This window comes from Cucurbita pepo, chromosome 9, assembly GCF_057944985.1.
Source record: "Cucurbita pepo subsp. pepo isolate OVF chromosome 9, ASM5794498v1, whole genome shotgun sequence".
Taxonomy (NCBI): Eukaryota; Viridiplantae; Streptophyta; class Magnoliopsida; order Cucurbitales; family Cucurbitaceae; genus Cucurbita; species Cucurbita pepo.
The window spans coordinates 3,550,666-3,564,460 of record NC_141806.1 but is presented as its reverse complement, the minus strand read 5'-3'; the positions used below and the strand labels follow the sequence as shown (position 1 = coordinate 3,564,460).

The 13,795-nt window shown below is 35.9% G+C and overlaps 3 protein-coding genes across 3 annotated transcripts; 2 read left to right on the top strand and 1 right to left on the bottom strand.

The window, feature by feature from the left end:
• The first annotated feature begins 151 nt into the window (after positions 1 to 151).
• On the top strand, positions 152 to 3,216 carry LOC111801638 (Tetratricopeptide repeat (TPR)-like superfamily protein). The gene is made up of 4 exons (XM_023685697.2): positions 152 to 706; positions 924 to 1,076; positions 1,175 to 1,380; positions 2,843 to 3,216. The coding sequence occupies exons 1-4, from the start codon at positions 242 to 244 to the stop codon at positions 3,048 to 3,050; spliced, it is 1,032 nt and encodes a 343-aa protein (XP_023541465.2). The 5' UTR covers positions 152 to 241; the 3' UTR covers positions 3,051 to 3,216.
• Positions 3,217 to 5,054: 1,838 nt separating this feature from the next.
• Positions 5,055 to 5,680, top strand: LOC111801351 (large ribosomal subunit protein uL15x). The gene has a single exon (XM_023685311.2). The coding sequence runs from the start codon at positions 5,128 to 5,130 to the stop codon at positions 5,566 to 5,568; it is 441 nt and encodes a 146-aa protein (XP_023541079.1). The 5' UTR covers positions 5,055 to 5,127; the 3' UTR covers positions 5,569 to 5,680.
• An 805-nt stretch (positions 5,681 to 6,485) lies between these two features.
• Positions 6,486 to 12,330, bottom strand: LOC111802277 (protein DETOXIFICATION 29). Its single transcript, XM_023686580.2, has 9 exons — positions 11,836 to 12,330; positions 11,430 to 11,747; positions 10,418 to 10,641; positions 10,167 to 10,253; positions 8,275 to 8,331; positions 7,957 to 8,195; positions 7,756 to 7,874; positions 6,771 to 6,857; positions 6,486 to 6,695 (listed from the first exon to the last, which is right to left on the bottom strand). The coding sequence occupies exons 1-9, from the start codon at positions 12,163 to 12,165 to the stop codon at positions 6,642 to 6,644; spliced, it is 1,515 nt and encodes a 504-aa protein (XP_023542348.2). The 5' UTR covers positions 12,166 to 12,330; the 3' UTR covers positions 6,486 to 6,641.
• Positions 12,331 to 13,795: the final 1,465 nt, after the last annotated feature.

Below are 13,795 nucleotides of genomic sequence, written 5' to 3'. Positions count from 1 at the left end.
TCTTTCTCCATCTTGTATTGCTGGGATATTGAGACTTCCGCGTGGCGCCAAATTTGTAGTAAAAGACGAAAATACCCTCTGAAATTCAAATATCTTTGTGGACTGTGGGTGGTATTTAGGTCTTTTGGGACTTGTCAGCCATGAAAAATATCTTGCTTGCCCTGAACCGTCTGTTGGAATCCGATATCTCAGTTGTTGACGTTGTTCTTGTTCCTCTTCACAGCGTGCTTCTTCTTCGATTATGGCGGTGGTTCTTGGAAATTGGGCTTTGTTGCTGGATGTAACGTCGCCTCGGATTGTATTGGCAGATCGAAAGGCTCGTCCATTGGCGCTTGACGTTGTTTTGAGCTTACACAAGAGAGACGTTAACGCGTATTATGCTGCGATTGACGGTAAAAGTTTCGAATCAGATGGTGAGTCAAGGAGCCGAAGAATCGTGGCTCGTGGAAAATCGAATTCGAAGAAGAACGGTGGCGTTGAGTTCGAGAGCGATGAAGAGGAAAACTGGGACGGTAATGGATTCGATGAAGAGGAGAAGTTTGATTGGGAGAAAGAAATGCGGAAGAGAGTGAAGGAGATAGAGGAGAGGAAGGAATTGGAGAAGAAGGCGGAAGAATTACAGAGTAAAATTGAGGAAGAAGGGAGCGAGGACGGAGAGGAAACTGAGGAAGAGAAGAGGATGAGAGTGAGAAAGGAGCTTGAAAAGGTCAGTTATCTGATTATTTCACTTGCAGTTTCTATCGGTTGTTGATTATCCGTTGATTTACTGTTCTTCCATTTCATTGCGCTCTTTATCCAATCATTCTCTCTGCCTTCCTATGCTGAAAATCTATATCGTTCGCTTGATGAACATTCGTGTTTCTGTAAGATGCAAAAATTGATGGCGATTAGGTGCTTTTTCCTTTCTGATTACGGCTGAATAGGTGGCTAAGGAACAGGCGGAACGAAGAGAAACGGCTCAGTTGATGTTTGATTTAGGTCAGAAGGCGTACGGCAGAGGCATGTACAGGCGAGCCATCGAGTTCTTAGAAGGCGCGCTTACAATAATTCCCGGATCTACTTTATTCGGTGGTGAGGTCAGTTTACTGCTCCAATGGAGTTTCAATTTAAGCTTCTATTTAGAGCTATGAACCTCATTGTTGCGTGAATCACAAATTTTCCCTCTGGTTTTCAGATCCAAATATGGCTTGCTATGGCTTATGAAGCAAATAACCGCCATGGAGATTGCATTGCTTTGTACCGGCAATTGGAGAAGACGCACCCCAGTGTCAGCATCAGGCGACAGGCGGCGGATCTTCGATATATCTTACAAGCACCAAAAATCAAGATATCACAGGAGGAAATGGTAACAATACCTCTAATCGGTTCTGAGTACGACAGGTGATCAACTGATCTCTCTCTCTTTTGTGTTCAACAAATATTTTCTGATCATTGTTTGGCCTAGTTTCAAGTACCTTGGAGCCTCATTGTTCTATAATTTCTGCTTTTGCATGACTTAGAACTTACCTTTTTGCATAATGTTTGTTATCATCACATCCTTTAGCTTTGATTATGCATTTGGGCTACCAAGATGTCTGCCTGCAATTTCACTTTGAATTTTCCCCATCATTTTTTAACTTCTTGTTAGAGAAACTTGGTTAATGTCATCTGAAAGCCCCTAAAAGCCTTCTTTGTAAGAGAATGCATGTAACTACTCAAGTCCACCTGTAGCATATATTGTCTTTCTCAAGCTTTCTTTTTCGGGATTCCCTTCAAGGTTTTTAAAACGCGTCTGGTAGGAAGAGGTTTCCACACCCTTATAAAGAATGTTTTGTTCCCCTCTCCAACTGATATGTGATCTCACAATCCACCCCTTTCGGGGCCCAACATCCTCGTTAGCACTCGTTTCCCTCTCCAATCGACGTGGAATCTCACAATCCACCTCCCTTTGAGGCCCAGCGTCCTTGTTGACAGTCGTTTCCCTCTCCAATCGATGTGGGATCTCACAATCCACCATCATTTGGGGTCCAGCATCCTTGATGGCATTCGTTCCCCTCTCCAATCGATGTGGGATCTCACAATCCACCCCATTCGGGGCCAGCATCCTCGCTGGCCCTCGTTTCCTTCTCCAATCGATGTGGGGATGCTAGCCCTCGTTCCCTTCTCCAATTGACGTGGGGATCTCACAATCCATCCTCCATCGGGACCCAGCGTCCTCGCTAGTACTTGTTCCTCTCTTCAATCGATGTGGAATCTCACAATGCAATTGGGAAAAGAGAACGGAAAATAAAAAACCATGTCTGTTAGTCTGTCAGTCTGGACTTTCTAGCTTCAGTTTGGTAGCCTGTTTTTCTTTTATTTAACATCTTAAGATGCCCATGAACGTTTCAACTCGTATAACATTTTTCTCAAACAATATAGTCTTTATTCTTCCATAAAGTTCACATCGAGTAACTCCAATGTTCCATTAAAAGTTTAGATGAAACGTGTAACATGTTCAGTCAAATGAAATGATTAGACCCTTGATGATCCTTCAATAGTTCAATTATTTGTCCATTCATATACCCAAATTGCAAATACAACAAGATTTTGAATGTCAATAACTTGTATGAACACCAAAACAACTAAAAAAGTATTTTTGTCCTTTCGTTTTCTGTACGCATCATTGTTCTAACCATTTCAAGAAATTCCTGTTCTATACGTAAAATGTTAGCCTAAGACTAGTCTTTGTTCATCACGTTCTTCAAACATGGCGTAATGTACTTGCTTTCTGAATAGAGAAATGTTGAACATGCCTAAATTTTAATGGTCCCTGTTCAAAACCATGGCTGTCTGGTTCTAACAAGAGTCGTGACTGATGCAGCTACGCAGCAACGTGGAGTGACAAGAACAAAGACAAAGACCAGAAAGGAAGCTGGTCGACCACGAATCAGTTGTCGTCGTCTAGAGACTATTTGGGGGACTTCCTTGTTTGGCGACCGCCAATTGGGTTGGGAAAAACCCAAGCCTTCTGGGTGGGGCTGACCTTGTGGCTGGGCTTGGTTGGTGCAGCGCTCTTACTTCAAAAGTGACCACTCCTCAAAATGTAAATATTATAGGTAATGTCTGATTATGCTCATTCGAATGTCAAGGTGGATTTGGTTATATTTTGACGATCTTTTCATACAATATATGTTCTTAAATGATTATAAACGAATTTGTTTTTGTGCTAATCAAAAAGTATTTTCATTTTGTCTTGCTCTTATTCTTATCTTGATTTCGGTTGTTGCAATACAAATTCTTGACAAAAGAATGGTCGAATATTGGAATTTGTCCGAGATAGGTGCTTACAATTAGGGTGGAGAATAATGGATTACTGTAGGAATTTGACTCGGATAAATATGAATCATTTTAGGGCTGAATAACACACCCAATTTGGATTATCTGGTTCAATTTTTTTAAATCTAAAATTTGTCGGTTGACATTTTCTTGTCAAGTCAATCCAATCATCTCAAAAATAGGGTTACAATCAACACAAATTGATCAGGTTTTTAATATTCTTAAGAAGATCAAGAATAGTTGAAGATAGTTGACATTGGTAATCGATATTAGTGATCGACTTTGTGAAATGACTTGAGAGGTGTAGGATAAGTGGGAGCCGAAAGGCGAAAGTGAAAAACCACTACTTTTAACGTTATTTTACTTATTCCGTGGCGGGGCGGGGCGGGGCACGCAGCTACGCCAAGGAAAAGAATAAAAGAATAGAAGAAGCACGTCTAACCAACACGAGCCGACATGAAAGGAGGTTGGTTGGTTGAGTCTGATTTTCTTCCCTTCACCTTTATTGCCTTGCCTTCTGGAACTCTTTGACTCTATTCCTTCCGCCAAAAACTGGTGGAATGCTCTCGAAACCCATTCACTTCATTTTCATAAGTTCGTCTGGTCAAGGAAATCGCTGAAAGCAATGGCTTTGGATCGACCTTCAAGGAAGTCCCGTCCGACAACTGCTGGCTGTCGACGAGGAGGAGAGTCCCGGCATCAGGACCTACCCTTTGACCAACGGGACGAGGGCGTAGACCCGTAAATGCATATATTCTGCCACGGAGAGATATGTTTTTAGATCTCGCATTTAAAACCCACCCTTGTTGATTCTGAACTTCGTTGGCGGAGGAACCGGACTTTTGAAAAGGATTTCCCGTTCTTCCATCAATCTGCTTTTTTAAGCTTAAGTAAGAAAGAATCAAGATCTTAACATCAGATCAACTCGACCATAAAGAATGCGTTCAGAAGTGAGACCTACAGTCAAGTAAATGAAGACGCGGCTAAGGATGTGCTTCTTCCCCTTAGAGCTCTGTCACCAGAATAAGCGATATTCACTGGGAGCACCCCCTCGAGTAAAAGCTTTTCCGGTTGATCGAGGAGATTAGAATATTGTCAAACGCTCCCGCTAGCGGGGTGGGGTGGGGCGCGCGCGCTCACTCTGTATTTGAGTTTTATGAAATTTTAGTTATTAATATAACATGTATGATGGATGATGATCAAAACTTTGTAAATAATTAAAAAAAAAAAAAAAAACAACTCAACTAAAATATAAAGGGTTGGGTTGTAAATTTTATTCGGTTTGCTTGGATCACCAACCTAATTTAAAATTGGTCTAAAAGACCTGGAGATAACGTACAAAACAAGGCATTTTAGATGATATGCCATCTACTACCATTCTCGTTGTGGTTAGATTTTAATATTTACACCTATTAAATAAATAAAAAAATACTATATTTAAAATTATATTAAAATATATATATATATATATATATATATATATATATATATATATATATATATATTTATTTATTTATTTACTTATTTAGTCTAGGTTTATAAACAACCATAAGTACAAATATGTTTGTAAATTAAGCTTCATGTTAATTTAAAAAAAATAAAAATAAAAGAAATACACACACATGTTTGGGCTTGGGTGGAAAGAATTGGGCTTTCCCAAACATATTGGGCCTAAGATGTTGGCGTTCCAAAGCCCATTACTTTCTAATATCTCGAGGCCCAAGTCTTATCCTTAGATATAATCCTCCAAACCCTTCCGTCATTCCATCTCCTCCGAGCCGCCGAAACCCTAGAGAGAGTGTGTGTGAGAGAGAGAGAAAGAGATCCGCCATGACGACTCGTTTCAAGAAGAACAGGAAGAAGAGAGGTCACGTCAGCGCCGGTCATGGTCGAATCGGCAAACACCGAAAGCATCCAGGTGGTCGGGGTAACGCCGGAGGTATGCACCACCATCGGATTCTCTTCGACAAGTATCATCCCGGTTATTTCGGTAAGGTCGGTATGCGTTACTTCCACAAGCTTCGCAACAAGTTCTATTGCCCGATTGTCAACGTTGACAAGATCTGGTCCTTGATCCCTCAAGAAGTGAAGGACAAGGCTTCAAAAGACAATGTTCCATTGGTCGATGTTACGCAGTTCGGTTATTTCAAGGTTTTAGGCAAGGGTGTCTTGCCAGAGAATCAGCCTATTGTGGTGAAGGCCAAGCTCGTGTCCAAGATCGCTGAGAAGAAGATTAAGGAGGCTGGTGGCGCGGTGGTTCTTACAGCCTAGGTTTGAGTTACTTTTCGTTATAATAGGGATTTTTGTTCTTGGTGCATTTGAATGTTGCCTGTTTGAACTTATTCAAGATCTTTTTTATATAATTTAAGCTTTTATTGAATCATATGCTCTCACCTGATGCGATGTTTAAGTTGTTTTCTATATCTCTTTTACTGCTTGATCCTTAGGTTAACCGAACTATTCAACATTGTGCTATAAGAATGCTTATTACCACTGGTCGATCAGATTTTGATGATAACAAATGTGCGTTTCTTTGACTGAGAATTTGATGGATTACTTATTTGTCTGGTCAAGTGATTTGAGAAACTGATCTGGTTTTATCAATTATCTGTAACAATATTGATCTTAACTTCCTTTTTGTAACAAACATATACAGGGGAAGAACTGTTTATATTTTTCTGGAGTTTTTTGACCATATGTTGATGTTCTTATTGCTTGCTGAGGATGCGTAGGAGCTTATAATTAATACCCATATGAAAGAGCTGAATACTATATCGAATTTGCTGATTAATTTTTTTGCTCTAATTTACCCTTTCTCCTATGTCGAATTTGCCTGATATATGATAAGAGTAGTTAAGTATGGCCTAATTGATTCTATCATAATGATATTTTAACTCTTCTTTCAGATTTATAATTGAATTATGTATTAATTATTCAATTTTAAATTTTAAATTTTTGTATAATTTTATTAAAATCATTCACTTGAGAATGAGTCTTTAAATGATTATCAAAACAGGGCTTTAATTTTCAAAATCTTATTTTTATTTTTAGAAATTTCTACTTTGGTTTAAAAAATGATAAGAAAACAAACACAATTAACAATAATCTAAATTAATCTAAAATGAATTAGTGTAAGAGTATGAAAATTGGCTAAAAACGAGGATGTAATAAAATGAAAATTTAATAACTAAATTAAAATTGAACAATATATATATATAAATTATAATGTTTTGGTATATTTGCTTATAAAAAATATAGAAAAATATGTTTAGAGAATGATTTGAGAAAGGTTTGAATCTTGGTTGTTTTTGGTGTTCCATGCATGTCCTTTTAAAGTTGTTGTATCAGGAAACAGAGTGTCCTCCCCATTTCCTTATTCTATCCTCAGCCACACAAGCCTGCATTTTTCATCATTCCAGTTTTAGTATAAATCAAACTAAACCAAACCAAACCAAACCAAAATCAAAATTCACCTCTTTGTTCCAGTTGGTTCGGTAAACTATGAACGTCAAAATGCTCGTTTGTACTATGATCCCGCTAATCATTCCATACCATATTCCCTGTAGTGAACACATCATTAGTTAGACAAAAACGATCATGATTTTACGACATGTAATCATTTACGTGAAAAAATTGAAAGGCACTGAAAAACTGACCCATCAAAAAAGACTCTTTTTTCCACTAATATATGGACATGAAATTGATGGTACTTACAAATCCAACACTTTATGGTATGTTTTCGAACGTGAAATTTATGCTCCAAAACCTTTACTATTTTGGTGGCAGGCTAGTAGGCTAGTCAGGTTGTATGTCATGATCATACTTGTCCAAGGCGTGTAACCTGTGACGACACGTCGGATGTCCCGGTTATACTTGTCTAGGACGTATTGTCTCAAGTCGTATGCCCGTTCCGAACCCCTTTAACTTTTTTCTCATGTTAGATAGGTCTTTACTATTATTGTTGTATCTATACGAAGGTGTATGACCCATCATTAAAATTATGTCTAAACGCGTCATGGCTAAAATATCCCGAAATGTACCGTAGAGATGTGACTAGTTCTCAATTCTTTCTACCCGAATCATATACTATCAAAATCGTTGTTGTTGTCTACCCGCTTTTAGCTTATAGCATTACTTTCTTAAAAAAAAATTCAACCTATTTTCTCGCTCACATTTTCTAAAACATTTCTTTCACAATAAACACTTGAGACTCAAGCATACACCAATATTGTCTGCAAAGTGCTAAATTCACACTACTGACTTGTTCACTAGATTAGAACAAGTGACACACAATCGCTATCTCGCAACTGCAAGAGTGCAATTGTGACACTATACACACAGTGAAAACGAGCTTCTCAAAAAGCCAACTCGTTCCGAGATTATCAAAAACAAAAAAAGGGGCATTCTTATATGGGTGTATGAATTGAAAATGGAAGTATAAAACCAGAATGGACTTACCAAAACACCCCAATTGAGCACGAAACCCATCAGCAGACCCATAGGAAGTCCAAACACATAGTAAGAACCAATGTTGACATAAGCCACAAGAGCCTGCCATCCCGCTCCAACCGCCACTCCTACACCATTTCATATTCACTTTCAGTAGCTCAATCACAAAAACTTCAAAAAAAAAAAAAAAAAAAAAAACCAAAAACGAACCGGATAAAACGGGTTGAACGATGTCAATTACAATGCACAAACAAAGCAAAGGGGTTAGGTCCTTCACAATTTGTCTCACAGCAGAATCACTCGAAAACAAGAATGGATAATCATTCTTTGTCACAAGAACAACAGCCGCCATTATGAGACCAAGAACAAACGACGATATTACAGCCACTATCAATGAAAACCTTGCTGTTCTTGGATGAGCTGCGCCCAACTCATTGGAGACACGAACACTGCAAATTTAGTCTCTTAATCACTAATTAATTTGTATTAAAATGTAATTAAGAGTTATTGATCTGTTGTGTTTAGTACCTTATGGCAGCATTGATTCCAAAAGATACCATCACCATCCACCCCAAGATGTTCATGCTGCATTAAATTAAACACAAAGTAATTAAAGTTCATAACATTTCACTGTTCTTTAGCTTTCTACATCTTACAATCTCAACATAATTCGAGTAAACGATTGGTACATGAATGAACCTAGATCGCATATAAATGAGAATTATCCCGAGAATATGATTGTGAGATCCTGCATCGGTTGGTGAGGAGAACGAAGCATTCTTTACAAGGGTGTGAAAATCTTGCGTTTTATAAATCCTGAAGGGAAGTCCAGAAGGAAAAGCTCAAAGATGACAATATCTGCTAACGGTGGGCTTAGGCTGTTTCAATGATGGTTAAGAAATTGTTAAAGAATTAGTTGGATTGATGACTGAAGTGACCCGAATAAAGTTCACGGTCCAAGGATAGGTTGGCTCTCGATTGTTATATTAATAACTAAAATCTCATAAAATTCAAATATCAAACATTTATAAGTTGTAACTCTATTTTCAAGTTCGTCCCCGACCTATTTTTACAAGTCAAGTAGGTGATGTGGTTGTAACGACCCACGCCAAGAGAATCCAACTCAGGATTCAGAATCCGAATTTGACACATGAAGACCCCGACATTCTCCACATCCCCTACGACATAGTTAGGTTACCTATTCTTCTAAGAGTAAAGATTATCATCACAGACCAACACAAGTCCTTTCAACATGTTTTGTTCTATCTTAAGAAAATTCCTATAACTTAAGTATGGAATTCTTGTGATTGAGCCACCGAAAATAAAGGTGTGTTAAACCTAAAATAGATCATAACTGTATATACTAAAATAATCTTACTGGTTGTTATCAAATCTATGATTTGAAGGGTTTGTTACCAAATCTATGATTTCATGGTTTGTTATCATCATCTTCATTGTACACATCTATAAATACATGAGGTCGTGACCAATGGGTCAACGTGCCATTCAATCTAACAAGGTGCACCTTGTTGGTACAAAAAGTAACTTTCAGTTCCTTTTAAGTCTTTTCCAAGTCATCCTATCCTTTACTCGGGTGTGACAGTAGTCATATCACACGGTAAACTTCGAGACATCAAGTGCCGAATCCGACTTCCAAATCTTAAACATTGGTTCGATATCGATCGGGTTCACCCAAAGTGGTAGGTGTTTTATAAATTTGGTTAGACAACAATTAATGAAAAACATTAATCACTTTTATCATAAATTTGAGCCAACAAATTATATAATTACGGCATCTACTTTTGACTGATTTTGTCGTTTTGTATCAAAATTTCACAAATCTTATATCAATTTGGCTCTAATTTGGCTCAACAAACACACCACGTATTACTTAAAATATAATTATAATAATTACATTTAATTAAATTTTTATTCTTTCAACTTTTATGAAAATAAATTTTAATATTAATTAATTAATAAACTTTAAAATTTTCAAACTATAATAATGTTTAAAATTTATAATTTATCCGGTATAAATTAATATATATATTTTTACAAACCCAAAAAAATTAAAAAAAATTAAAAAAAAAAGTAGTTTTGAAAAATACTTTTTAAATATGACTAAATATATAAATGTTTATTTAAAATTGATTTATTAACATAAATAGTCCAGTTTATAATTTTTTAAAAATTAAAAAAATTAATTGAAATAAAATTAAAAAAATTAAAGATAAATTATACCATTTTTAAATTTTAAAATTTATTAAATACAAAATATTAACATGTATAAATATTTTAAAATAATAATATTAAATAGACACTGCAAAGTCTTGACTTGTGTCCAATGCATAAGGTTTTTAATAATTATAAAAATAAAATAATAATAATAATAATAATAAAGAGCGATATTAATTACGTACCATATAGACAAGGCTCCAATAGAGACTTCTGCATTCTTGAGATATCCCGCAAACAGTATCAAAGACATAAAATACCATATCTCCAAACTGCACAATAATAAACCCTTTTCAATTACTTATTCTATAGGGCGGTTCTCGAGAATTTCTCGATAACCCTCAGATATAAATAAATTCAATATTACTAACCGGACGGTCTTTTCAAATAAATTTTCAATAATTAGTTAATAAATCTTAGTTATTATGAAATGTACCAGAGCATCACTGCCGACGCTAGAGATAGTTTGACGAAACCCCAAAGGTTTTGAAACGCTCTCCACGAGAAACCTGTCCAAGTTTCCCTACAACTCCCGCTCATAATATAAACAATTTGAGCCACCACAATCAACCACCACGACACGTTTAGTATCACTGCACCTCCCGCTAGGCCCCACCCTAGCTTTAGCATCAGCAACCAACTAAAGAACACATGGAATACCTATTGGAGGTCGAAAAACAAAAAATTGAATTACAAATTTAGTCTCTAACACGGGTTTTATTTAATCATGAAATTTCAAAAATGCAATAAATTATCAATTTTGTACCTTCTATTAAATATAATTTTAAATTTTATACATAATAGAACTTAAAAATTTTAATTTTGTATCAATGAATATTTAAAAATTAAAAAATTTAAAGATAAATTTATAATTTTAAAAATTTAATGTCAGATCTCACGTCTGGTAGGGAGAAGATTGAAACATTCCTTATATGGGCGTGGAAACATCTCCCCGACGCGTTTTAAAAACTTTTAAGTGGAAATCTTAAGGAAAAGTCCAGAGAGGACAATATCTGCTACCAGTAGGCTTAGGCGGTTACAAATGGTACTGGAGTCAGACACCAGGCAATGTGCGAGCCAGAAAGCTAAGCCCCAAAGGAGGGGTGGATTAGGGGTCCCACATTGATTCGAGAATAATTGAACAAGTACAAGCGAAGACACTAAGCCCTAGAAAGAAGTGGACTGTGAAATCTAACATCGATTGGATAAAAAAAAAACGGAGCATTTTTAATAACGGTGTAAAAACCTCTCCATAGCATACCAGTTTTAAAAATCTTAAGGAAAAGACCAAAAAGGACAGTTACATTTACTATCGAAATAAATACCATTTTCAAAGGTGGGGACTAAATTTATAATATAACCCATAAAAAAGAAATAATAATAATAAAATAAAATAAAATAAATAAATGAATTTAATAATTAAAATTAAAATTTAAATTTAAACATACCAAAGCGACGGCGGATATGACCGACATAGCCATCATCTTGCTCTGAGCTTGCAGGAACTTGGAGATCGGAAAGTTGAGCGCGTAAGCATACAGCTGAGGGATCATCCAAACCGACATAACTCCGGCGGCCTCTGCCACCTCCGCCGTCTGTCCAATCGCCATCAAAACCGGCGTCGCAAACACGTAAAATGGTGTCAGAATCACAGCCGTTGAAACGAGGATCACGCACGATCTTTGCACGTACACTCCCATCATATCAAGCTGCCCGGCGCCGTACGCCTGCCCGCACAGCGTCTCCAGCGCGCTCCCCATCCCAAGCTGCAGTTAATCATTATTTTAATTTTTCATTAACAAATTAAAATTATTATTAATACGAAATTAATTTCATATATAAAAAGTCACGTGCCATGACGCCGAAGGCAAAACCAGCGATGACGGAGTTTTCAATGGAAACGGCGGCGAGGGCGACGGTGCTGACTTGTCCGGCGAAGAGTTGAGTGATGGCGCCAAAAGAGTATTGGCAAACGGACGTGAACACCGCCGGAGCTGCTAAGTACCACAGCTTCTTTGATTCAATACGAAACTGTGTGTAGAAATCACGTGCGTTGTTGATCGGAGGGATGTCGTCGGCGTCGGGAGCGAAAATGGGCGCCGTGGGTTCCCGGTTGGATTCCGGTGAGGAGATCCATTTGGTTTTGTCTGGGGGCGGAAGAAGTGGCTGAGAGAAATCCGTCATAGTGGAAGAGATTGGGCGCGGCGGAGGAAGGATCTTTCGGCGTTGAAATAAGAAGTGACAGCGTGTTAATGAAACGGTTGGCAGCTTGCGACGGCGGCTGAGATGCGCTGGAAAATCGTGGCGGTGGCGGCTTACTTGGACGGTGGGATATGTATGGACTCGTAAATGTTATCTATATTTATAAATTTACAAAACTTTTAATAATATTATTATATAATATAAATTATATTCTCCAAAAGTTTTAAAGAGAAAGATGAGGTGTAAATAAATAATTAATAATTTTTTTAATATAAATAAATAATTTTAATATTATTATTTTTTAATTTGATGGGTATTTTTTTTTAAATAGTATATTCTCTCAAAATTATTAATGAAATTTTGTTAAATTCAAAGTTGTTAAATTTTGTGCCTCTTTTAGGTTTTTAAATTTTTTTACTTTCGTTCCAAAATGATATTTGGATTTTATTATTTTATTATTTATTTTTTAATAATAATAATAAAAAAAAAAACTATACTTTTTTTAATAATATAAATTAAAACCGAAGAAAAGGCCAACCGCTTCCTTTCTCCCATCCAAATCCTTTAAATATAAATTTAAATTCTTCCCATTAAATATTTTTTTCTATTTATATTTAATATTTGAACCATTCAAATTAAATTTATTTTTCATTTATATTTAATATATTAAATACGAGCTTAAATCCTTTAAAATCTAAACATTTTAATTACATTTTTATTCATACTATAGATTTATGGTTGAACTCGTATACACAGTAGAATAAGTTGTGTCCATTCATATATTCATAGCAAGCAATTCTATAGCAATTCACTCTTCGAGAAACTCGAACCACGAACCGTTGCTCACTGACGTGGAAATAAATACAAATACATAAAATTTAAACACGTGCATATACATCTAAAATTTAATTAAAATAGTAATAATAAAAATAAACATAGGCCACAAAAATACCCCTTCAAATTATTTAAAATACACTATTTAAATGATAAAGACAAAAAAAAAAATCTAAATTTAATAACCACAAATATATATTATTTTTTATTTTTTAAAATTAATAATAAATGAGATCGATTTATAAATAAAATCAAGCCACGTGTCGTCAGATCTGTAAATATAAATTTTGGATATGGCGTGTCACTATTTGGGCGGGCAAGCAATTATTTCTGACCGTCCTTCTCCGGTCCAGCCTTGAGAATGGAAGACTCAATTATTGATCTATTTTCACGCGTGCGAGAATTAATAAATATTTTTCACTTTTAGTATAATTTTTATTAAAAAATATTATTTTATAAATAAAATATATTATAATCAAAACTTCAAGTAAAAATAATTATTTAAAGAAAAAAAAAATATAATATTAAGTATTATAATAATTTATTTTGTGTATCTTAGTTTTGATATATATAAGCAAGAATTTAGCTTGGTCGGTGCCGTGTGTCACGGTCATGCTCGTCCAAGGCGTGTTGTCCATGGCCGCATGCCTATGACAAGTCCAACCCTTTATGTCTTTCCATATTCTAGTGTTTTACTTCTGTATTTCAAGGAAGTATGACGTTTCAGAAATATCATGTCTAGGTCTGTCAGACATGAAATGCCTCAGAATGTACTATA